The sequence below is a fragment of the Chiroxiphia lanceolata genome, chromosome 4 (assembly GCF_009829145.1).
Source record: "Chiroxiphia lanceolata isolate bChiLan1 chromosome 4, bChiLan1.pri, whole genome shotgun sequence".
Lineage (NCBI taxonomy): Eukaryota > Metazoa > Chordata > Aves > Passeriformes > Pipridae > Chiroxiphia > Chiroxiphia lanceolata.
Window position 1 is genome coordinate 11,239,971 of NC_045640.1, and position 25,347 is coordinate 11,265,317.

Genomic DNA, 25,347 nt, shown 5'->3' on the forward strand with positions numbered 1-25,347 from the left:
TGTTATGATGGACTTAATCCAGCACTTATTTAGGGCTGCTAACATTGCCTGTGACCCTTTGCTTTCATTCCATCAGCTGTCAGAAAACCAGGGAGCCAGGGTTCCAGAGTGCCTCAGAACTGGTAACAGCGAATCAAGTCAACAATGTGCAAGAAAAAACCCCACACAAAGCAAACAAACAAGTAAAACCCAACTGAATAAAACCCCTAAAGACCTATACATTCGTGTTGCAATAATAGTAATTCCTGTTTTCTTTGGATCAGTCTCTAACCTGCTGTTGGTAAATCACTGCTTTGGGGATGCAGTGGATAGCACAAACCCAGGTGTGGATCCATGAAAGACATTGTGAAGCCAAGGTGCACCATGGATGTATTATAGTTCCAGTAATGAGGCAGAAAGTAAAGGAAGAAGCTATGTCTAAATATAGTTTTGCCTGGAATGATTTAAGAAGATATCACCATGCCCACTCCCAACTGCAGCAGGAGACTACCTCCCTTCAGATGCCACAGTTATTAATTGAATCCTTCTATTTTTAAGATTTCCTTAAAATGCCATTCTGCAGCTGTTGAGCTGAACTCTAGTGCCTCTAGCCAGTGCATCTGTGAAAGGCTGGACCTCATACTTGGGAAGAAATAGGAATCTGAGTGTTCCCACTGCTGTCAGATGAATCATTAAAGCAGGAGTTTGTGGTTAGCATGTGGATACGAGCCAGTTTGTGACACTCATCCTTAGGAGAAACAGGACAGGTTTATTTTATTTATCAACATAGTGGTAGCTTCTGAATCTCTGTGTCACAACCCTTTCAACTTTGGCATTATAAAGAGGCAACTTAAAAAATGAGGTGTAATAGGTAAAGTCTGATCAACTCAGAAACACACAGAATGCACTTAGCACACCAGAAACTTAACCAAGTTTCTTTGCATAATTGAGATTATTAAACACAGAGTTTCCAGGAAGAGGATGACACAAAAAAACCCATTTCATAAAAGGCAGATAAAGGGCCTCCAAAAGGAAAGGACAAATGTTCTGCACTTTTTGCAGTCTGACACACCCACTCACACAACACAGAGGCAGGAGAAGAAAACAGCTCAAAGGCTTCCTGACAATGAACCTGGCAGTGTCCAAAGAATGCTATCTGCAGCAAAGTATTTGTTTTTCTGGTCTTTGTACCTTGCTCTGGGATGATCTGATGATAATCTTTGTTCCAAGAGAATTAGGGACTGAATCAGCCACTCCTACCTTAACGCTGGAAGCGTTTCATTCTTCCTTTGAGCCCATCTCTTCTGAAGAGCAGAAGACTCCAGGTGGCTTGTAAGGGACTGTAAGTGTCACTGCCTGCCCTGTGGATCCCTGTTCTGGAGTTGTTGGAGTTCTTGGCTGAGCACCTGCCACCAAGCTCACACCCTACAAGTCCCATAGCAGCAGCACTCCCAAGGAGGATGCTGCCCCAAAATCTCATCAGCTCCCTGCCCTGCTGCAGCTGCCCCACTTCCCACTGCCCAGCCAGAGAGGGCATACCTGACACAGCATCAGCCCTGCTTTCAAGCAGCACTCTTGGGTCTTGATAAGAAGATTTTAAAGTTGCTTCTGCAATTCATCAGGCAAGTGTGAAATGCACAGTTTTATTTGAGAGCTCCTAATTTCAGTCCTTCATCCCAATTAGCCAACTCGTTTAGTAGGTACCTGCATAAGCCCGGAGACAGTGCCATCTCACAGAGCCAATGTCTTATTGAAGAGAATGTTGTGGTAAATCAGGAGTTTCAATGTCACTATTTTTATCCTAATAGCATTTCAGTGACATCATGTACAGAACAATTATGGTTTTGAAATGTGCACAGCTCCACCAGATGATAGCAGGTGCTATGTCACTCTGGCCTTTGACTATTCATAGACTTTTCCTTTAATGTGGGTTTTATGGGTTTTGATTCTTTTTTTCACCAGGGCTCTTGCTTTTAAGTTATATGAGATCAATTTTAAAGTATCCATTTCACAAGAACAATTCAGGGAACAATTAGAAAACAGCTAAATTATTTCTGCATAAGTATAGAGAACAGCCACTACCCTTTTTAAACCTGAATCTCATTTCTGTTGATTATATTGCAATTAGTCACTGTCTCCATGGTTTTCAAAGATTTCTTTTTTCCCTTTTAGAGACAGCCAGACTTATTTTCTTAAAGATTATGCCACCCTCCACTGGCACAGACTTCCAAATTCTGTTTGAACCAAGCCAATTGAACTGACTTTATTTCAGATGAAGCCTGAAGTACCTCAGTCTGAGCCCTCAGACCACTTATTACAATAATTCATGATAGTGGGGAACAAAACATCCTGTACAGCAAGGGTTATGGGGAGCAGGAGCTCTCCTGAGCTTAGGGGATTGGCTGAGAGCTTGCTTTCTGTTTTCTGATCTTTATACAATGCCCTGCAATATTCAGATAATTACTTTAATAAGGTAGGTAACAAACACTATTAAGTAAATGAAAGTTGAGAGGCTGGTATTGAAACATTCAATCTAATGCTCCTGCATGCACAAAGCCAACTACTGTGAGAGCCAGGGGTTCATCTGCCTGACAAAATTGAAGCTTATTACAGGAGAGCTGATTTGGCTGTCCTGTGATACCACCAGCAGAGGAGAGGGACAGGAGGCTGTGAGACCAGTTACTGCCAGATTTATGAACCACATGAAAAGGCAGTCAGCAGGAAGATTTTGTGGTGCCATCAAGGCCACAGGCAAATTGGTTCCCTCATTTGTTCTGCAAAGCATACGGATTTGGAGATGCTTTGAGTGTTGTTAAGGCCAGGACCAACTCTGGGGTCAGGAGAGCACCTAGAAATTCCCTAAGCTTTGGTGCTCTGGGGAGTGAATCCTTGAATGATCACACTATTTATTCTTTAAAAGCAAGAAAAGATTTGCAGGAGAAACAAAGTATTTATAATCCCAGATCTGCACCCACTGAGGCAGAGCTCAGACAAGGAGTGTGGTGTACCAAGGCTCCCTGGCACTTTGTCTCAGGATGACCAGCACACTGCAGCAGGGGCAGAGCTGTAGCTCTAACTGTGAGAGCACTGTTAGGCTGTCTCCATCCATCCCTCTAGAAACTGCAATGTTACACAGTGTCTAGAAAACCTAAATACGTCATTATAAAGATGACTTCTGCAAGTGGCTGCCTGCCACTGTCCGTCTCACAGGTCAGCAAAAGGAACCAGGGCAGAAGCAGGACTCGGGAGGGAGGGAGGAGGTTGGAACCAGAAAATCCAGAGAGTTACAGGGACTCTGCACAGTCTGAGACAAACTCACAGTTTGCGCTGGGCAGTGGCAAGAAGGGGGGCAAAGATATGTTTGTCCTTATTCTGTGTTGCTTGAATCTTCAATCGTGCACCCCTGGACAAAGAGTGAATACATGGATGGAGGGAGATATCCATCTTTACTTCCCATGCTGGCGCAGGGTAAGAGTGTGAGGAGTCCTCCCCCTGAGGAGGAAGGAGCATCAGAGATAAGGTGATAAACTGACCACAGCCACCATTCCCAGTCCCCCTGCACCACTGAGGGGAAGGAGGCATATAGAATTCAGGTGTAAAATTGAGCCTGGGAAGAATGGAGAGGTAGGGGAAAAGTGTTTTTAAGATTTCTCATTACTCTACTCTGATTTGATTCAAAATAAATAAAAGAAATATAAATAATTCCCCAAGTCGATACTGTTTTGCCCATGATGGTAATTGCTGAGTGATGTCTCCCTGCCTTTGTCTCGACCCATGAGCTTTTAGTTATATTTCCTCTCCCCTGTCCAGCTGAGGAGGGAAGTGATAGAATGGCTTTGATGGGCACCTGACATCCAGCTAGGGACAAGTGATTCACCACAGAGGTGAATCAAAATCTCTGACTTTTCTCCAAAAATCCTCTTTTTGTATTTTTGTCTGTTTTCGGTTTTTGTCTGTGGAGCTGATCTCAGGCTCTGCTCCACAGTTCTCAATCCTTCTTTCCCATCTGAGACTCTGTACCCCACTTGCATTTTCCCAGCTCATGGTTATCTGTCATTATTGAGTCAAAAGTTGAAAACTTTCAAGTTTGTGACCTTACACTCATGCAGAAACCCAGTGACATGAGCTGGGATCCGTATGATTACATGCATAAAACAGAATAAACTTTTTGAGCTTAGTTATGTAAAAAATCAGTGGTCTAATACTCTATGCCATACTGAGCCTCTTAAGCTTTGCATCCTCATATGCACATTATCCTGAGGAAGTGATATGCTTTTATTCAGATTTCACTACTGTGAAATGGTACCAAAACACTGTGGCAGCTTCAGGGATGCCTTTGGGATTTAGACATGGCTTTACACAAGACCACTGCAGCACAGTAGGAACCTGAAGTATGGTCTCTCAAATCTTCTGCTAACACACCACCTGCTGAACAATCCTGTTCACTACCTGACAGAGGCTTTGTGCTAGCAATATAAAATTGAATTAGAATAAAATGGGTTTAAAAGCAGAAGGAAAGCAGAGCTCCCACTACCAGAACTACTGATTTAGCTTCCTGTGATTCTGCTTTCAAGGGGAACTAAGTTCTAATGAGAGTTGCTAGTGTTGGGGGCTGCCAGCGACACAGGTAGAATTGAGTTTTATATTCCTAGACATAACATAAAATAGAGCTTAGTGATGATGAGTGCAAGGCCCTGTAGAACTGCCTCCATCCCACTCTTATCCTGCAGCAGGAACTTTCACTTCTAGCACCATTGCAGCCTGACAGGCTGTTTCTGTTGCTCTATCTGGTTACACTCACCTATAAACATCCTTTTTTTTATGGATTCTGATGCCACACAACTTTACATGAAGCCTTTGTACATTTTCCAAGGTAGAAACCACTATTGCATCAAACCTGCGTAGATCTTACTGCAATGACAGCCGAATCCATAAAGTCTTAACATGTGCACCACAGTTTAAATCACTAATAATGAGTCATCACACACTTGTGGCCCCCTCATAAGAGTTATTATTCTTAATCTAAAATAACAAAATTCAAATTATCCACAAATTTTCTGAATGATTTGTGAGACCTGCCTCTTTGTCCAGACCTACATCATGATTTTCATGCCAATTCTGAACCTGTCCAGTTCAGTAGTACTTATAAAATCAGCATTTTATAGATTACCAGCAAGGAACTTCAGACCAAGCATTCTTAGTTGCTTGATTCCTGAGTTGCTCTGTAGTATATATGATTTATAAAATCTGTAATTCATACCTTACCCCACCAGTAGGACTGTGGAATGGGGATGTGGTCCAGACGGGCTCCACGAATGCCAGCTCTTCTGTAAGCCTCAGATGTCAAATCTGGGAAATTTCTGTTCAGGTCCAAGTTCTGAGCTGTCTGTCGTCCAATGACCCATCCATTGTAACCAGCTCCCTAATTTGTAACACAGAAGCCAACCTCAGATTAACTTCCTGTCTCAAAATAGCACTTTATGGAAATTGTTTAAAATGCCATTTTAGTCAAAGGGAAGTTTTAAAAGAAGTAAACTGAAAATGTCTTACTGTTAAAAAAAAAAATCACACTTATTAATCACTTTTTGTCCACATGAATATTAATGCACTAACTAGCATGCAGGAAGCATTTCACTCACCAGTGATGTGACTCACAAGAGGAACACAGCATCTTCTTGCTCAGCACAGAGCAGCATGCAGAGTGGGTTAGAGGAGGAGAAAAAGAAAATACAGGTGATGCCCCAAGACAGGATCAGGCAGAGTGCAATAACCCTAGACTTTCACTAAATGAGCAAGCAGAAAAAGCCTAGTTTCATGCTTATGGTGGTAATGAAAACAGTGAGATGAAAAAAATAAGAGCGTCAGGTAACATATAACAGAATTTTTTCACAGGTTTCCTTAAGAAATTAGTTGATCTCTGAAAACTGCCATCCATTATGAAACTGGGACAGTACAGAAAATATTCACAATTCATAATACCTGTACTTCTAAAACAGGGGGAACATCTATTCCATGGTATTAAGCTACATTTCCTTATAAAACAATTTAAATTATTACAGTGAGTCAGAAGGCATTTTGTTCTAGAACTGATTGCAGGGTGCTAAATGTGTGAAAAAGTAACACAGTCATTCCCACATCATCCCATGCAGGCAGCAAAAATGACAAATATGGCTGTGATTTCCTTTTATTTCTGTTCTCATCATCTTTGGAAAGCAACCCACCACCAAACCCAGCTGGCATTCTGGCTGCCGATTTTAACATTCCCTCCTTTATGTGACACTTCCCTCCCAGTTTGTTCTTTCCCATGGGGAATTCTAGAACCACGAAGACCTGAACTCCTCCTTATACAAAACTTTTTACCTCTTCTGCAGCTAGTTCATACCCATCAGGGTTGAGTGAAGGCAGGAGATGAATTCTGGTGTTATTAATCAGGGTCTGGATGCGAGGGTTCCCAAGAAGATACTCCGAACACAGATATTGTGCAAGGTATATTAGAAGTTCCTTCCCCACAACTTCATTTCCATGCATATTGCCAATGTACTTAAATTCTGGCTTGACTGTGGAACATGAAGTAATGAGATGCTTTAATTTGATTATACCTGGGTGGCTTCCAAAAACAGAGTAACCCAAAGAGTTTACTTATGAATCAGAAACTTTTATTTACACTAATTTCATGCGCACTACCCTGTAAACAGCACATCAGTTCCAGGTGAACTTCCCTCTATTACACATCAGTTCAGCAACAGTTTAAAAATTGCAAAATAAAGTTAAGTCCAATCTATCAGTATCCCAAACCATAAGAGGCAATCATTGCTCTCAGCTTTTGCTGGACTCATCATTAATTGTAAACAGGAACGCCATGGCTGGGAAGGAACAAAATATACCCCTGGCACTCTCGCTTACCTTGGATGGCTTCAGTTTTGTCACAGATGCTAGAAATTACCTGCAGATGTGTAATATATCACCCCTCTATTTGGAACAGAAATTGAGTCGTGCATAAAAAGTGGCTTTCAGGCTAAACAGCCTTTGAATAAGACTATTAGAAACACATAATTTCACAATTCCCTGCAGTTATTCTCTCAATTTCCATCCTTCCTTAGAGACTAATGGAAAGTAGAAAATAGTTGCGCTTTGGAGACACTCTTTCCTGTCTACCTCTTCATTGATCCTGGCCAGCCTTGAGCACTAGACACTGGAGGGAGCCTGGCACAGAGCTATTATGCCAGTTGCTCAGGCTGGCAAAATGTCCAGTTCTGGAGCTATTTCCCCCTCCTTTTAGGCTGTCCTGAGCAGCATAAAGCAACAGATTTAGAAGAAAAATGCTAGGTAATATAATGGCTAAGTACCATCTTTTATCATGCCATATCACAGTTTTCATTTAAAAGCCTGATTCATAGACTTTGTGTTTTCCAGGCAAATGGAGTATAAGCTTAAAAAGACACCTGCAACTTCTTTTCTTTAAAAAAGAGAGGAAGCATGATAGGCCAGAAAAATGTAATGTAGATCTTTGCTTTGTTAAAGACATCTACCAGGAACTGATCAAGTCTAAAGGCACCTCAAAACACCTCTACACCATACAAGGCAGCAAGAGTAAGAAAAGATACCAGTCTTTGCTGTCTCTGCATCCCCTGCAGCACAGCACACAGAGGACAGAGTAGCCTGACCTGAGACGATAATCTCAATAAAGTATTAAGTCAGATGTAGTTCAGTTCTGCCACACTGCTGAGACTCTGTTGATGCTGGAGCTCTTCTGATGAAAAACAACCTGAGGCACTTAGTATGCAGCAGTGCCCATAGCAATCCACCAGATTTAGTCAGGTATGATTTTTGAGCTGGGAGCTGGAAAACAATACCTAATACTCCCTAAGAAAATTATTCAAATTTTGAAGAATTTAGAACATTTAAAAATCTGGCCCTTACTGTCTCAGTGATGAATCCACGAAATTGAGATCATCACTGTTCCCCTCTTCAGGAATTCGTATCCTAATATATATTAGCACCTATATACAGTATAACAGCATCTGTTCAGGTGCTATGATATCATAAATTCCTGGTATCATCCACCTGTTACACTGACAGGTATTGCACTGACCTGAATCTCTGTTCAGGAGCAGTGTTTTCTGTGCTGGATTGTCCTTTTTTCCTTTTTTGATATTAATATCCTTCTGTATCTGAGGCCTTCTCAGAAGATGTATGTATTTTAGGATGTGAAGGACCGTGTTTAGACTAGGGACAGGCCTTGCTTGTAGGAAGCATGAGGAGGTTTCATGGTACAGTGATAAATAAAGGGAAACTGAGGAAGTGGTAGATGATAGGGAGGGCAAGTCAGTAACAGAAGACTATCCCAACTTCTTTGTACACTGGGCACAAACAAATAACAGCCAAATAACTCCCCTACAACCAAGTAACATGAATCTAGGAGCAAGGAATACTAACTAGGGTCATACACAGAGGTCATAACAGTAAGAAATTGCTACTGGGCTACTGGGTTGTAGTTGCTACAGTGAATCATTGGGTATCGCTGTAATTCAGAAATACAAGAGAGAAGAAATGTTTTTGAACAAATGCTTTTTACAGTTTTAGTGTTATCCAATTAAAAGAACTTGTTTTCACTCAGATAGAGTGGTCTCCCCTCAGGTGACCTGATCAACACTGATGTAACTCACGCAGTTCATGATGTCCAGGCTTGGTTGAAAACTCAATCACAAAGAGATCCTTCCCTTCAAAACTGCGACCTATGCTGTAAGTTGTTGCAATCTGAGAGCACTTAGAAGCAGTCTTCTTCAACGTGCTCACCATTTGGGAATATGAATGGTGTTTGAACTGAATAAAAGTTGCTGGCAAGTTTGAAGGCAAATCTTCCTCAACGTCTACTTCTCCTGCAAAGAAAAGTTGTAACACAGTGTTTAAGACCGTAGTGCTCAGAGGATTGCATGAAAGCCTGCACTTTTTTGCAAAATACCTTTATAAGTTGAAGAATTATAGAAAATACAGACACAATCAAAACCTTAAATGTATGTAGTACATCTTACACTGTTTATTGTGGCATATTTTGTTTTCAAAATCCTACTAATCCATATGCACACTGACAAATATTTTGTGAAACCTCCAGTTTTAATTTGGCCTTTGGCATGCTGGCAGATTTTAGTCACAAATTGTACAGATTTTTCCTTTTGAATTTGATGGATCAAATTTATTTTTTTATGAGATTCATCTGTCTTCAGCTATCTGGATTTTCTTCATCCAAACAAAAATCTGTGACAATCATTAATGAGAACACTTTAATGAGCTGTTAAGCTTGTCAAGCAGTCAAAAATTCATGAGTGCATTAAAGTTTCAGTATTAAAATAAAAAATTTCAAATATATAGACAGCTATCACACAGGACAGGGCTTATCTGAATGCATCCAAACATCTTGCTCTGAGCTGCCTGTCTTGATCTCTTTGTAAACGAAGAGAGAAACAGACATTTCTTGAGCACAGTTTAATTAGGTGTTTAAAATAGGTGGAACAAAATGAATCACACAGGTGTCTCTAAAGACAACAAGCTGAGATGACAAACAAAGAGGTTTTGTGCCATAGATATGCCAAGAAAAGTGAGATGAGACCCTTCCCATGTAGACAAGATGTGTTGGCAGAGCTTCCTTCCTCACCTCTCAGCTTTGCCAGCGGATCAAAACATCCCTCTTCTTCCCCAGCGAAAAAGCGGTCACAGTCTAAGAAGTAGGGCCAGGCCATGTCTATTGCATCAAAGGCAGGGAGGCAATTTTTTTTTAGGTTTTCACAGACATGCCTGCAGGGCTTTATAACTTTGTCCTTTTCACACTGTGGGGCCAGCACTGAGCAGCCCAGGAGCCTCAGGTCAGGATTACATTCTCCCTGGAGCAAGTTGTGCAGCACGCTGATGAGGAGGTACTCAGAGCTGTACTCAATCACTTCTCGAGACTTCTGATCCAGAAAATTGGGATACACCATTTGAGTATAGGAAACATCAGTACAAGAACTTAAGGCAATATCCACACATTTTGCTATGAAAGGGAGATGAACAGAGGAAAAATAACTCACTTCACAGACATTCTGAATAGTTCAAAGACAACATAACAAATACCATGTTCAATGAACTTATTCCTTTTGTTCTCAGATAGGCTGGAAGCAGTTTGCAGTACTCTCAAATGACTTTCATGTCTAAAACAACATATAGAAAGATGATGAGAAGCATGCGTGGTCTAGAGATTGATTGCAAATACTTTAATGCATTTAGATGTCCTTCAGAATTCAAACGGTATCTGTAAATTTATGGGGCATCAGAGCTTATCTGATTGATAACCACTGTTTCTAAATTAGATGCATTTCGTTAATTCAATACCTGAAAAAAAAAAAAGGATAAATCCCTGCCTAGAAAACACTGGAGTACTGAGCCCATGTGGGAGTTCATTTGAAACATAGTTTGAAAACCACTGAAATTAGAAAACAACCAAAATTAGTAAAGTCTAGTTTCCAAATGAAAGGCTGACACATACTCATAGAATTGTAGAACAGTTTGGAATAGAAAGGAACCTTAAGGATTATGTAGTCCCAACTCCCCTGCCAGGGGCAGGGACACATCCACTAGACCAGGATGCTCAGAGCCCCATCCAGTCTGGCCTTGAACAATTCCAGGAGTGGGTCAGCCACAACTTCTCTGTGCAGCCTGGTCCAGTGCCTAACCACTTTCATAGTGAGAATTTCTTCCTAATGTATAATCTGACTCCTTTCAGCTTAAAGCCATTCTCCCAAGTCCCTCTCCAGACCTCTTAGAGGCCCCCTTGGTGCTGGTAGGATGCTTTAAGGTCTCCCTGGGGCCTTCTCTTCTCCAGGATGAACAACCCCAACTGTCTTAGCCTATTTTCATAGGAGGGGTGCTCCAGGCCTCTTGTGGCCCCTCCTCTGGACTTGCTCAGACAGATTCATGTCCTTTTTGTGTTAAGAGCATCAGAGCTGAATGGAGTACTTTAGGCAGGGTGTCACAAGAGCTGAGTACAGTATCAGAATCACCTCCCTTGACCTGCATTTTATGCAGCCCAGGATACTTTTGACTTTCTGGACTGCAAGTGCACATTGCTTGGTCATGTTGAGCTTCCCGTCCACCACCACCCCCAAGTCCTTCTCAGGATTGCTCTCAATCCGTTCTCCACTCAGCCTGCATTTGGCTTGGGATTGCCCTGACCCAGGTGCAGGATTTTGCTATTGTTCTTGTTCAACTTCATGAGGGTTGCTCAGACCTGCCTCTCAAACCTGTCGAGGTCCCTCTGGATGGCATCCCTTCTCTCCAGTGTGTGGACCTCACCACACAGTTTGATGTCATTGGCAAACTTGCTGTGGGTGCACTCCATCCCACTGCCCATGTTGCCAACGAAGGTATTAAACAACACCAGTCCCAGTACCGACCCCTGAGGAAAATCACTCATCACTACTCTCCACCTGAACATGAAGCCATTGACTGCACCTCTGAGTGTGAACATCCATCCAATTCCTTATGCACTGAGTGGTACACCCATGAAATCCATGTCTCTCCAATTTAATTTCCAATTAAATCTTAATTGATTTAAATTATGAATACAATTTGAGTTTATTAAACTCCTAAGAGAGAAAAAAACTCTGTTGAGGTATAAATTTGCTGTTGTCTAACATGAGAAAAACTCAGATTCCTGAAAGAAAGTGTATTTGTGATATCACTCTCTTCCCTGTCCTTCCCTTATCATATGGATTCACTGATGAGGTGTGAGATCATATAGATTGATTTTTTTTAGTGAGGAATGTACCAGTAAGATATCTCTCTTCTCTGCTTGGGCCCACAAAATATGTAGAGTTTAATACCTCTGAAACTGCAGGCCCTCTGTGAAGTTTGATTGAAATTACCCAAAACGATCAAAAGTTATTCTGGGACTTAACTCACAGACAAGCAGACCCATAAATGTGATTACTTTTTAAGAAATCATGTTAGGAGGTCTTGAGAAGGCTAAGTGCTGGTAATACCTTCAGCCAACTCAGAGGTGAAAAGGGAATAATAGAAAGACATCTCTTCATAAAATTACTGGCTATTGTAGTAATTGGTCTATATTTGAGCCTCCTTCTCTTGATAATGGCTCTGGTTGGTAACAAATGCCATTGTCACAGCAGCAAAATCCTACACTGCATGAAAAAGTACATTTCTCTTGTAACAAGACCTACCAGAGCACCAATATTAGAACACTTGCAAAGAAATAATGAAGAAATACTTAAGGTTTTGAGCTTCTCCATGAAGAGCGAGCAAAGACACATCATACCTTTCCGTACTGTTTGGCATTGACCTGCAAATAAAGAGGAAAAGTCATTACAGGGCAGGTGTACAAAATACCTCCCTAGTACTAGGAATTGTCCAGTCTGGTATCCCCACAGAGGCTGCTGAAGCTCTGTATCCTGAGGTCCAGACATACCAGGGACAAGTACATATTCCCAGCAGGCATCTATTACATGTATACACAAAGAGAAAATGCAGCACAGGCAAACACAAAGCTTCATCCTGTTCCCCTTTCTGGTTAAACAGGAGGAAATACCATTGATGAAAAAGAAGCACAGGTGAATCCCTCCGGTTGCTCAGCACAGACACACCAGAACCTGAGTAACTAGGCTGTTTCCCAGTAGCTGGCCCCTGGATACACTGACCTACTGGTTGCCTCGTGTGCTGACACACACATTAGTCCCTCTGGCAGCTGGTCCAGACCAAGGGTCTCACTGTTAGCCAAGCTCCAGACACTTTGGTCTTCCTAATAGCTGACTTGGACCTCCTGATTCCTCAAGTATCCAACTATGAGACCCTCTGGTCTTCTCAGTATCTAGCCCAGGATTACAGTCCCACAAATATCCATCTCCCATATGTTTTGTCCTGTCCACTGCTAGTCCAGCTTGGTGTTTGCTAGCAATGGCACACACTGACAAACACACACAAGGCACACACACTCTGATCCCTCCAACTGCTGAGCCCTGGACACACAAGCCCCACCGACCCATTGTCTCACACCAGTTGCTGGCATGAGGAACCTCATACACCCCCATCCACATGCACAAAAAGCAATACCCACACCCAGGCAAAGAGTTGGAAATGGAGTTTAATAAGAAAAGACTGCAGGGATCAGGTACAGGGCATGGTAGGCAAATCCACTGACCAGCCAGTCCTTGATCCACTTTAAAAAGGGAGGACTTGACAACGTATCTGAAATGTGGTTTCGTAAGAAATCAGGCCTGTGCTTGAAAAAGGTGTTTAGCCCAGCCCTGACAACTGGCCAATATTTCTAGACATGCCTAAAAACTGTAACTTCGGTGCCTAGGAAATTTCACTAATCAAAATGTAGGTCCTTATCAATCTGTTTAGTCTAAAATTCCATAGGAGTCCTTCCACACATAACAAGGTGTCTTATCAATCTCCACTAAAAAATGTGTTGGTCCTAAATGATGTTGTCTGTGACTTTCTTGTAAAGCAATTCAGCCTTTGGTAGATATGAGGGGACTTTGTTTCTTCCCCATCCTATTTCATCCTATCTCTAGCAACTGCATTTTATCATCCTTTAATAACATCTTAAAACTAATTATTTCCCTCCCCCAAAAGCTCACTCTTCTAATGGCTAGAAATTGCCTTTTAATTTCCTGTTTGAAAGTATTTGTGGCCAGTTTATGTCCACGTGGTGTTGTGCCAGCATTGTCCTTCAGCTTAAATAGCTCTCTGTGTTCCCTGGTGCATTCATTCACCCCCTGCTTGCAAAGAGCAATCAGATCTCCTCAGCTTTCTGTTTACTAGGTCAAATAAATGAAGCTTTCTTGATTCTGAAGGAACATGGTTTGATGACTCAGGAGAGGCCTCTTTTTCTGCCAATAACCAATGATTCTATCTTGTCCTTCTCCAATACTGGCAACTTAAGAAAAGTATTGCTACCAAGGTATTGGAGTTGTTTTCACCAGTGCCTCACAGCAGCTAAGTCAGTAACTGCAAGTTTTTTCAGCACCAACGGGTTCACTTTCCTTATGATGTACTGGAAATCTAGCTCTGCTGCTATTTCTCCTAGCTCTCACTGGGGGGACAGGCATCTAGCTTCTTGTTCATCTTTGAATCAGGTATTTGTCCTCATAAGCCCAAATTCATTATGTTTTCTTTTTTTGCTGCTAAAGAGAGCTTAAACTTCTACTCCTGGCATATTTGTTTAACTGTAATCATCCGCATATGTGTTGCTAATGAGCTGATCGTTCTTTAGCCAAAATAAAGTCATTGTAATGAGAACCAAATTAACCCTGGGGTTTTATCTTGGAGGGGGACATTGAATTGGAAATTAGGCTGGTTCTATATTATGACTTGTAATTGAGCCACATTACCTCATAAAATAAATGAGGCATCAGAACTAGCAGAAACAGTGCACCTCCAACACCAACAAGTTCTGGTAAGCAGCAAGCTGGAAAAAATTATATCCCTACATACTGCTTTCTTGGCTCAGTACATTATGCTAATTGCATTAAATAATACCTGGTTCATCAACAGTGCCTTCCGTTATAGGATTTCAGTGTTTCCCCTAACTAGGCACAATCCCCTCTGTGAGTTAGTTATTAAGGTCAAGACATTTCTAGAAAAGCTTCATCTCAGCCAGATACTGCATGTAGTGTTACATCTGGGGATAATCAAGGAATAGCATTTTGTATAACACTATCTGGGAAAGAGTGATCTCTTGTTAGTAAGAGCTCCAGCAATTAATCCTGCTGATAAAATTGCATGTCACTACCTCCTGAATCTGGATAGTCTTATATCCTAACACCGTCACACCCACGTTTCAGAGGCCTTGGACACAAGTCTGGAGCCAGCCAAATGTTCCATACAGAGGGGAAAACATGGTGTGGATGGGACTGGCTTGAGTTCAGCCACATCCCAACGAGCAAAGTGACGCTATCGCTGTTTATCACCTGTGTCATTAGCAATGAATCCCCTTCATTACTTTGAAGGGTGGATGAGAAATATTTGACACCTTTTTTTTCTCTCCTGAGCAGAAAATGAATGTACTGTAGCTATTATTTTAGGCTAGAGGGTCATGTGTGTTGAGCACAGCTCTTCATGGGGCGTTTGGGGAGTATGAATGGTCTTTCTACATCTGCTCACATTTCCTCAAAGGTAAGAGGCATTTTGCCCTCTGCTGGCTCTGGGACCAAGCTACAAATGTCCCTTATGTTTCTATCTCTGACATGCAATGATCAAATAGCAAAACTGAGGCGCACACAATCTTCGTGACTTCTTTTGCTGTACAGGAGTGTTATAACCATCAGTGTGGCACAAGCCCATTCTCAGTGGTGTCTCAGGATTCTGCTTATTCAGCTGGAGCAAAAAGGTGTTCTGGGAACACGCTGGAACAAGCAGAGGAAACCAAAGAGGAAATGCAGCAGGCGGAGTCTGGACAAGGTGCTGGTGCTTGTCCCTGCTCCAGCTCTCTGAGCAGCAGCAGACTTGCTGCATTTAGCAGATGCCTCTTTCTGCCCAGTTGGCCAGAAGGAAGGCATCGGGGAGCAATGGATAGCTGATGGAAGAGATGTGAAATTTTGCTAAGTCATAGCTATCCCTGGGTTCACCAGAGGACTGGTGAACCTTTTGTGAGCAGGAGGTGTTAGCACAGGAGAGGTAAAGGCAGCTCTGGTTTCAAACTGTCTGCTACCTGGCTTCTACACTTGCGTGTTTTAACCATTCTTACAGAGGGAGAGGCAATCTATTAAACAACATGGCTATTACTCATTAACTAAGATGCTGACTGAAGAGCATAAATGTATTTTTTAGATGAGGAACCCAAATCCATATAAATCTTTTCCATGGCAACTGAAGTTATTCATCTCAGTATGTGATAAGCAGGGGTGAATCTGCAACATCCCCTGCTTAGTGGATAAAGCTTTTCCACTGCTTGTGACCCAGGATACCCCTTACAAAATCAGTTATCAGTATTTACTCATTCACTAGCAAACCTGACTCCTTGCTACTGGGTCCTACACCTAGATCTAAACCTAGATCTAAGTCTAAAATTGGATCTAAGCCTCACACTTTTGCAGTATATTGTGCTGTTTTCTCTCTATGCAACTTTTTCTGCTGTCAAAGGCCAGCTCTGCCCAAACTGTACTACCTCTCCCCATCATGGAAGCTATCATATGATCCATACATCAGACACAGCTCTGTCTTGTAAACACCCAGGAGTGAAATAGCTTGAGATTTCAGGTTATCAGGAGCCAGTGTACATAAAAGCAAGAGAGAAAAGGTCTGGTTTATACTAAACCTTGCTTTATAGCCAGTCTTAAACATGTATGTGTGCTGATGTGGTGTTTGGACTTTCCCAATGTTTTCTAATGCCAATGCTTACATATGTTTTGGAGTGTGAAGCTCTACAAGGGCCAAAGATAATTCTCTAGTATGTGTGCTTATATAAATAAGTGTGAATACACGTAGCTGGGCCAGAGCCTGCCTGCCTGGAGAGCCAGCGGCAGGAAACTCTCCAAGGCCAGCTCCCAAGCTGCAGCTGTACTCTCTGTTCCTGCAGCCCTGCACCCACAGCCCTAGGTCTCTGCACACAGAAGTCACCAGCAAATCCCCATCCCCACCCATTATAGCTCATTTTCTCTAAGCTCTGGCAATGCCAGAAGAGTTCAGCCACTCCTTTTCTGATTTTCATAAGAGAAATGACAGGTGATGATATACAAAGAGTTCCTGGTTCAGTTGGCAGGCTTCAGTTGCTGCTTCTTCTGTGCATGAAAGAGTCTAAACCTCTTCCATTTTTTGGGCAGAGGCTCCCCTGGTCTCAAAGGAAGACGGTGTCACCCACTCTCAAAGTCACATCCATGGATAGGTTGGTACAGAGAGACCTTTTTCTTCCTGACCCAGAACAACCTTTTCAATTTTTAATGTTTATTTTTGTACTCTAGCTATTCCATCAGAGCTACAAAAGTCCTTTCAGTAGCACGGTTTCTATTCAAGATTATGGATAAAATAACTTATTGAAGAGGAGAAAAGCCATTTCAAGCTTTCTGAGCCCTCTCTATAATATACGCTTATGGTTTCAATTTGCAAAGGCAAGCTTGAAAATCTACAATGCAGCACATACATATTTTACTGCCAAGCTTACATTTTTTCCCTTGATGATTCAGCACTGAAGGAAGCAAGCTGCTCTGATTAACCCTAACCCAGACAACGGAGCTCAACAGCTACTTCCAGTACCATGGCCTGGCCACTTGCCATTTCAAGAGCAAAGGCAACAGGAGACTCGTGCAATTGATGATATGGAATAAGCCCAAAGGCCATTCTTAAATCTAAAATATCTAAATCATTCAGTGAGGCAAATTGGTAGGGGGTTTGCAGGTCTTTATAACATAAATTATCTCATCTTGTTTGATCTGTGCAGTCCAGCACACCCCCTACCAGCTTTCTGGGCTTCTTACAATACTTTTCTTAAACTGGAAGACATATGTATTCATTTTTGTCTGTTTATAGTAAAAACCTCCATTTTTCCACACAAAGCATTCAGTTCCTTGTTATATTAGTATTTATTATTATTACATTATATTGCTGTTCTACATGGCTCATTGAGTCAGTCTTTCAATGATAATCTGCCTTGTAACACTAAAGAGACAAAACTTAATATCAGTAGTAAGATGCAAATACGGTTTCTACGATTTTGCAAAACACTGGAACAGCACCTTCAAATGGCAAAGCACAGCCAGCTTTGGGAGCCAGCTCCCAGCTACAGCATGAGGACAAGAACAGGACAAGATCCATTATATAATTGTAAAATGGACCAGAATCATGAGGAGGAGGGTGAAGGAGTAGTGAATATGTGAGAGGACTAGTGGTAGAGGACTGACAGAGATGAGTAGCTTGGACAGACAGCTTGGTCAAACAGAAAGCCCAAAAGAGAAAGCAGCTACACATCAAAGGCATACATGCAAGGGCAGAACTGGAGAAGATCCACAGCCGCAGAAAAGGAATTCCAGGAAAACTGGAGGAGAGAGGAGCGCTTGCAAAAAGCAGCCACGTGGTTAACTCAGTTTTCTGGATACATCAAAGTTCTTGTGAGTAGAGGACTGAATTCCTGTCATTAATCTTCCACTCTGGCAATTGCAGCAACTGCCTGGAGGAGCGATGTGTTTGCAACAGGCAGGAGCAGCAAGCAGGAACAACATACAGCCCTGCTTTAGCCCTGCTCCCTCACATGAAGAAGCCTGAAAGCACCTGAAAGAGATTAATGCCTCATCTGCTTTTACTTTGCAGAGCAAGATCACAGCAGGGAGGCTCAGACCAGTATTTGTTACTAATCACACTTCTTTCTAACCCACCTGCTGCCTGGTATTTGGTTAAACACCCATTTTTATTGAATTACTGAAGGTGTTTCCACAGCAGTGACACTACAATCAGCTTTTCCTGGGCTGTTTCTCCCACAGAACTGCTCTGGGGCCAGTGAGAAGGTGCTGAAGTTTTTCCATGGATAATGGGAGCTCACAACCTGCAGGTGACAGGTCCAAATCTGTGCAAATGCATACCAAGACTTGTCATATGGCAAGGGCACAAAGTGCCCCCCCCCCTCAGTGGGGGCCAGCAATTCCCCCTTGTTTCTAGTTGCTCAGATGCAACTCAGACATGTCTGCAGTGATAGGCACCTAAAAGAACAGATGAAGAATATTTCTGTCTGCCTGTCTGTCCCCACCACCTGCCTTGGTGCCTCTGGTGACCAGACCCCCTCCCCGTGTCACCTCAGCTGTGCATCTGGCTAGTAAGTGCTGAGTCCTTCAGGAGCTGAAAATCCTGAACAGAAACATAATTCTCAAAACAAAATATACTAAATGCCCTTTCCTGGCCTCAGTTCAGATCTTTTCCAAGTTGCGAGGGAAAAATTACCCATTGGGAAAACAAAATGCAACAGAGACAATGACAACAAAACAACAAAATGTGTTGCCAAATTGGCTGAAGGCTTACTGAGCTGCATGTGTGGCTAGGCTGCTGCTGAACAAGCATTTCCTGTGTACCAGGATGATCTGGAGACATATGGAGATCATCCCTCAGTGTCTGGTCAGTGAAGGAGGGAGAAATCAGCTCAGATGTGGGGGATAATGCTGTTTAAAAAACAGCTGTGATGAGAAGGTGCAATAGGTCAGGATATCTCTACAACTATCATCTAAAGGATCAGATTTTTTGCCAGGGTGCCTGGAGAAGGATGAAAACACTTATTAACCTGGTAATGTGGAGTTGGGAGCTGGGATGCCTCCACAGCTGTACTTTGTGATCACACACTCTTTATAGCACAGTTCCCACTGTCTATGGATGTAGTATTCTCCACATGAGTTGGCCAACAACAGTCAGAAACTTTCCTTTGTGTAAGGCCAACTCTGTTGAATGTCATGGGACAAAGGATTATGTCTGAAAGAAACAAAGAGTTTATCTGTTCTACTACAACCTTTCCAAAACATTTGCCAAAATATCATTCCATCCTCTTTAAACAGCCTATGCAGCCCCCTAGAACAACTCTGTCTGTTCTTTAGTTTAGGTGTATGAAAATTATTGTAATTAACATCACATTTGATTCTCCTGTGAGTTTTAACCAAATGTGGTGGGTTTATGTTACAAAAGATTGACAGTTAATTCAACATCCTTGACTTAAATCTACATCTTAATCTCATATTGTCTCCTAGATAAAGGTGTCCTGCTATAACCCTGTAAAACTCGGGTGTTTTATGGGGAGTTACAAATCAATTGAGGTACAGGAGGATAAATTAAGGGATCAAAATTTCATTTTTATTTCTACGGTGGGCAGAGCGACCCTAAGTCCCTAAAATCCATTAATCTGTGACAGCTGCATCAAAATGGGAGAGTGATTCTGTCCAAACAAGATTCAGCAGTCATAAAAGCCCAGCAAAGAGACCAAGACATGGCCCACCAGCCTCAAACACTATGCTCACAACATGATAAGTGACTTCTGCCTGGTACCTCCATGCTCAGCCCTATCTCAAGCAATGATACCTGTGACATTTATCCAACATTTGCTCCAGGCTTGAGAAGGGAATGGCTCTCACATGACGTTAGCAGCTCAAAGGGGACCATGGTATCTATCAGCCAGCCAACATCCTCAAACCCTGTGACTGTGTGAAGGGAAAGGCAATGCCCATAAATATTACAGGGTATCAAAAATTAGTATTAGAGTCTTGCTAAAAGCCTAGCTGTTCCTTAGGGCAGCGGGGTTTTGTTCAAGTTTTGACTTCTATGTATTCACACCCCCACGATTTATAGATATCTCAACAAGCATCCTGAAAAAACTTTGCCTTCAGACTAAAATCATGCATAAACCATTTCAGCAGTAAAAGGATATACCTGTGTATTATATTTTCAATATAAACTTACTTTTCCTACATAAGTGGCTGTTTCTGACCCCATTTCCCATGTTAAATGTAGCTGAAGGTCAGTGTTGCTAAAATAATAATTGTGTAGGAATACTAGAGCCAGTGGCAGGAATCCAGAGCAGCTCACATGATTCAGTGATGACAACCGGCTTTACAAGAGCTGGAATTTCTCATCTTGTGAGTGAGCATGATGTCAATGCTAGTTCTGCATTTTTGTGTTTTGGCAAGACTTGGACACATCCATCTTGGGTCCAGCAGGCAAGATTCCTAGGGCTTGGGCTTTCCCACATGTGGCAGCACAGTCCTGTGATCGTGCTCCATGTGAGCACCTGCCTGTGCCAGCCACAGCAGGATGAGGGACCCAGCTGGCACCACTGGCCTGGGGCAAAAAGCAGACCCCAGCCCACTGCAGGTCATTCAGTGCAATCACACACACAGGAAGAACAGCACCTGGAGTGGCTCTGTCTGTGTGTGTGTGCACAGGTACAAGTTTCGCCAGGAAACTGGTGTAAGAAATATCCACAGCAAGTGAACAAGTTATGCTCAGGTCCCATGAAGCTGGGGGCAGTGCGAAGATCATGAAGGGAAATAGCTTTTCCCTTTTCACTTAGCAAAAACCATGGCACACTGTGGAGTTGGGAACTGCAGAGAAGAGTGGAAAGGTATTATATATTAAGTGGAAACATTTATATTGGAAGCTACTTTTTCTGACAGTCTGACTTCCCAGAAGACAATCACTCTTACTCAATGCCATGGCTTAGAGAGGAGTCAGTGTCACAGAATCTGTTCCAGGCTCCAGAAAAAATACCATACCAGTCCCCTGCCTCCCGCCCTGGTGGTTTGTCACTCCTCATCTCTCTTCCTTTTACCTCCCCACTCCCTCCCATCTCCAGTGGTTAAAGTCACAGACCCCCAGGATGGGGCAATGTCTGACTCAGGGCTAAAACAAGCCAAAATAATGGGAAACACCAAGGTACTTTTGAGAGGAGAAGACCCAAAAGTGGTGGGTGGGCCAACCGGGGCAATTCTGGGAGCAGCACTCAAGCTGCTCTCCTACCTCCACAGCTTCAGGTCAAACAGCTCCAGCCCTCTGGACTCCTGCCTGGAGAACAGGAGGCTCGAGGGGGGGAGCTTATCACTCTCTACAACTACCTGAAAGGAGGTTGTAACAAGGTAAGGTAGCTCTCCTCTCAGATAACAAGTAAAAGGACAAGAGGAAATGGCCTCAAGTTGTGCCAGGGGAGGTTTAGGTTGGATATCAGGAAAAATTTCTTCACAGAAAAGGTTTTCAAGCATTGGAACAGGCTGCCCACAGGGAAGGGATTGATCATCATCCCTGGAGGTATTTAAAACACCTGTAGATGTGGTACTTAGGGATACGGTTAAGTGCTGAACACAGTCGTGCTGGGCTAATGGTTGAACTCGACGATCTCAGAGGTCTTTTCCAGCCGTATCTATTCCATGATTCTATCCTCTGCCAGGCTGTGCCATGTACCCGAAACACCCTTGAAATGCTCGGGCAAGGATCGGGAGCGTGGCGAAAGGCTCGGGCACCCCTGCTGCGTTTAACCCCAGCCCAGCTCCGGTGCCTGCCCGGAGCCTGTACGAGCCGAGGAGCCCACACGGTGGCACCACAGACGGCGGCGCGGCCCCGGACGGTGGCGGAGGCGCTTCCCGGGGCCAGAGGCCACCTGGGGCCACCAGGGGCCCGCTGACACCCGGCCCTTGGGGAGGTCCCAGGCCACGGCGAACCTCGGACGTTGCTTCCCTGCGCACCCTGTAAGCCCCGGGGGCTCCCACTGGAGCACCGGTCTGCCCCTGCCCCAGAACTCCACAATAAAGCTCTGCCTGAATACAACTGATCAGGAAAGGAAAGCCTTTATTGGTATTATTAAAAGTTTTATTGCTGTTGTGCCCCATCCCTGGAAGCATTCAAGGCCAAGCTGGATGTGTCTTGGAACAACCTGGTGTAGTGGAAGGTGACCCTGCCCCTGCATGGGGGTTGGAACTAAATGACCTTTAAAGTCCTTTCCAACCCAAACCATTCTATGATTCTATTATTCTATGATGCTATTCAGCCTTAGCCTGACCCTGGTGTCATCGCAACTGCAGAGTTGGCCCCAGCTGCAAGGAAAGTCACCTATTTGAAGGCAAGTGACTTCAGCCTGCTTCTCCGTGGACTTTGGTTTCGTTGTCAGTTATGATAAAGTACTTCATTTAACTAATTACCACAGGAATATATCAGTCAGCAGCAGAGACACACACTACTTGGATAAAAGGGGAACCTGTGCTATCAGCTCCCTCCACCAAATGTTGGCCACCTCTCCGCGGAGCACATGCTAAGCACATGCTAAGCTGTGCTTTTCTCACCCAAACTGTAGGCTAAGAGGCCAGTTAAACTCATCAGGGTCTGGAAGTGCTGCCTCGCAAGGGGACAGTGTAGCATCCTATCGCTGGAGTAGACAGTGACTTACTGACTCCCCAGGGATACAGCACACAGCTAAGGAGAAGGGATTTGCCCTCTCTTGGTGCCACAGTTCCCAACTGCTGCTCAAAAAGCTCCACACACGGTGTATGATGTCTGTATCATATTGTAGAGCTGGATTATAAGTAATCATTTCCTTATTTTTCTAAACAGAAGAACAAAAAGCATTTTGAAAGGATTTTGGTATTGTAAATTGTGTTTCACTTTGGCTTCTTATTAAAAAAAAGGCAAAATGAGTCACTGCAGAACAAATATCACTGAGAAGACAAGGCAGCCTGAAGAAAGCAGCTCCAGCCTCGCTGGGACTCAGACAGCAGAACTGGTTCCTGCTCTCCTCTCCTACAAGAGCAGCTCCAGGCTGGTCTCCTCTTGCAGTGCACCACAGGTCTGACCACTGAGATGCATCAAGACCTATGCAAGGAATCCTAAAACAGGAGAGAAAATCCCACTGCTACAGCTGAAGACATAACCTACTGCCCTGACCATGGAGAGGAGACCTCTGCCAGGTCTGTTTGTGAACATTGCCGCAGTGCCCTTTCTTTTCATGTGGTCTGACATGGCCTTACCCCCATTTTAGAAAAGGAAGACCCTTGAGAAATCTGGCAGGTCTCTGAATGTCCAAGCTGCTACTTTATTGTCTGATTCTCCAGTGAGAAGCTGCTACTTTATTGTCTGATTCTCCAGTGAGAAGTGTATCCCACCTTCATGTGGCACACAATGTGGTTATGTTGACAGCTCCCTTTCCCTACCTTTACCCATCCCTCTAGCACCATATTCAGCTCTCCAGTCCCACCAGATCCAAGGTATTTTTCCACTGCTTGCCCTTCTGCAAGCCCTCCCCTAAAGACAGAGCAGTTGCCAACACACACAAAACACTCTACCACAGCAGAGTTACCCCTCAATGATCCATAGATTTGTGGCTGCTAGAATTAATATCCCATGGCAAAACTGATCAGCTGGAACTGGAGTAGAATCATACCTCACAGAGAAAGGGCATGCTGCAAACCACATTACCTCTTCCTGTAACTGGCTGTAAATAGTCTACAACACTTCTCTTTGTGCAGCTTTATCCAAAAATAAAATCCCTTTAGGCTGTGGTAGACCTTGATGTCCATGGGAACAGCACTCTCAAATTATATGCAGTACATGGCACATGGACTGCATTGTGTAGCAGTTCAATGCCAGTGACAGTCTTTGGCTTATATTTAAGCACTGAAATATAGAAGAATTTCTTTGGGCAACATTAAGGTCAGTTTCAGGTTAACTTATATCTTCCTGTAATCCCATAAAATAAATATTTTTCTGACTCATTTTAAGTTTAGATTCTCTGAAAATAGTTTTCCTGGAATAGACCTTGTCACTACACTGAAATTCATGCCTCCATCATGTACACATAAATGACATTTTAATTAAATACACTTGATAAAAACCACAGATGTTTAAAAGACATTTAATATTTTTTTTAGTCAATAGTTACTGAATCAAAAGCTTTCAATCAATTTAGCAGCATATTCCTATTTAACCATTATTCTAAAGGGTAAATTTACTTTTCCAGCCAATCAACTCATACAAATTCCATATTGCTTATAGCAAGTTAAAACACACCCTTACAGCTGTCAGATCCTAATAAATCTCATATTTTGGACTTGAAATAAGTGACCTAAAGCTAAATGTAAGGAAAAGCTTTTTTTCTTAAGCCGAAAAGCAAACAGAAGGTCAAAAGTTCACCTTCTCTCAATCCGATTACCACATTCCTAGAAGGCAAGGCCAGAGATCAGGCAAATCTTCTGCATTCCCCATGAGAGTGAGGGGGGTCCTAACAGTTGGGAAGTCCATAAAGTAGCAGAAAGACACATCTACAGACAACCCTAAAGACAGTAATGGGGAATCATTATGTTCCCTTGCATCACAGCCTTGTTTTTCTATTGCAGAGTCACACACCTCCTGCCTTCCCATCCACACTTCCCAAGCACAACCCCAGTTTCATCACTAACAGTGTGCAGGTTTTCAAGAAGCTGATCCCCCTTGTCTGTAAAGGAGAGTGACAACTCCTGTCTCCCTCTCCTTGAAGCTGGAACCCTTTACTCTGCTCATCTCCAGGAGAAGGAAGAAGAGAAGAAGGGGGACTCTTGGGGTGATAAGCCTTACCTAGGGTCTCCTGGCCGGTTTCACAGTGGGGAGCTGGCTTGGTGGCCCTAAGCAGTGCGCCGAGGAGGAACAGGAGCCTCAGAACCATGCTGGAGCCCCTTAGGCAAGCAGCACAGTGATGTGGCACTCACTGCCCGATGGAGTGACTCCTCGCTTGGAGCCTCAGCGCGCCTCTGGCTCTCCAAGCTGCAGAGGAAATCAGTGCACTGCAAGGGCATGCCCACGTCTCACAGTGTGTGCAGTCCAGGCGTCAGATTTCAGCTAGCGTTTGAGCTTGGAAAGCAAAAGGCTTTGAGACAGAGAGGGAGGAGGAGTGAGCTCCCC

General features: G+C 43.2%; 1 protein-coding gene across 1 annotated transcript in view; it reads right to left on the minus strand.

Annotated features, from left to right (window-relative positions):
* CPZ (carboxypeptidase Z) overlaps positions 1-25,113 on the minus strand; it is a 37,752-nt gene extending 12,639 nt beyond the window's left edge. Inside the window, exons 1-6 of the mRNA XM_032686079.1 lie at positions 25,024-25,113; positions 12,284-12,307; positions 9,632-10,006; positions 8,646-8,858; positions 6,340-6,536; positions 5,240-5,401 (exon numbers count right to left, since the gene is read on the minus strand). Of these exons, the coding sequence (XP_032541970.1) occupies positions 5,240-5,401; positions 6,340-6,536; positions 8,646-8,858; positions 9,632-10,006; positions 12,284-12,307; positions 25,024-25,111 (1,059 nt within the window). The 5' untranslated portion in view covers positions 25,112-25,113. The remainder of the gene's footprint in view (positions 1-5,239; positions 5,402-6,339; positions 6,537-8,645; positions 8,859-9,631; positions 10,007-12,283; positions 12,308-25,023) is intronic.
* Positions 25,114-25,347: the final 234 nt, after the last annotated feature.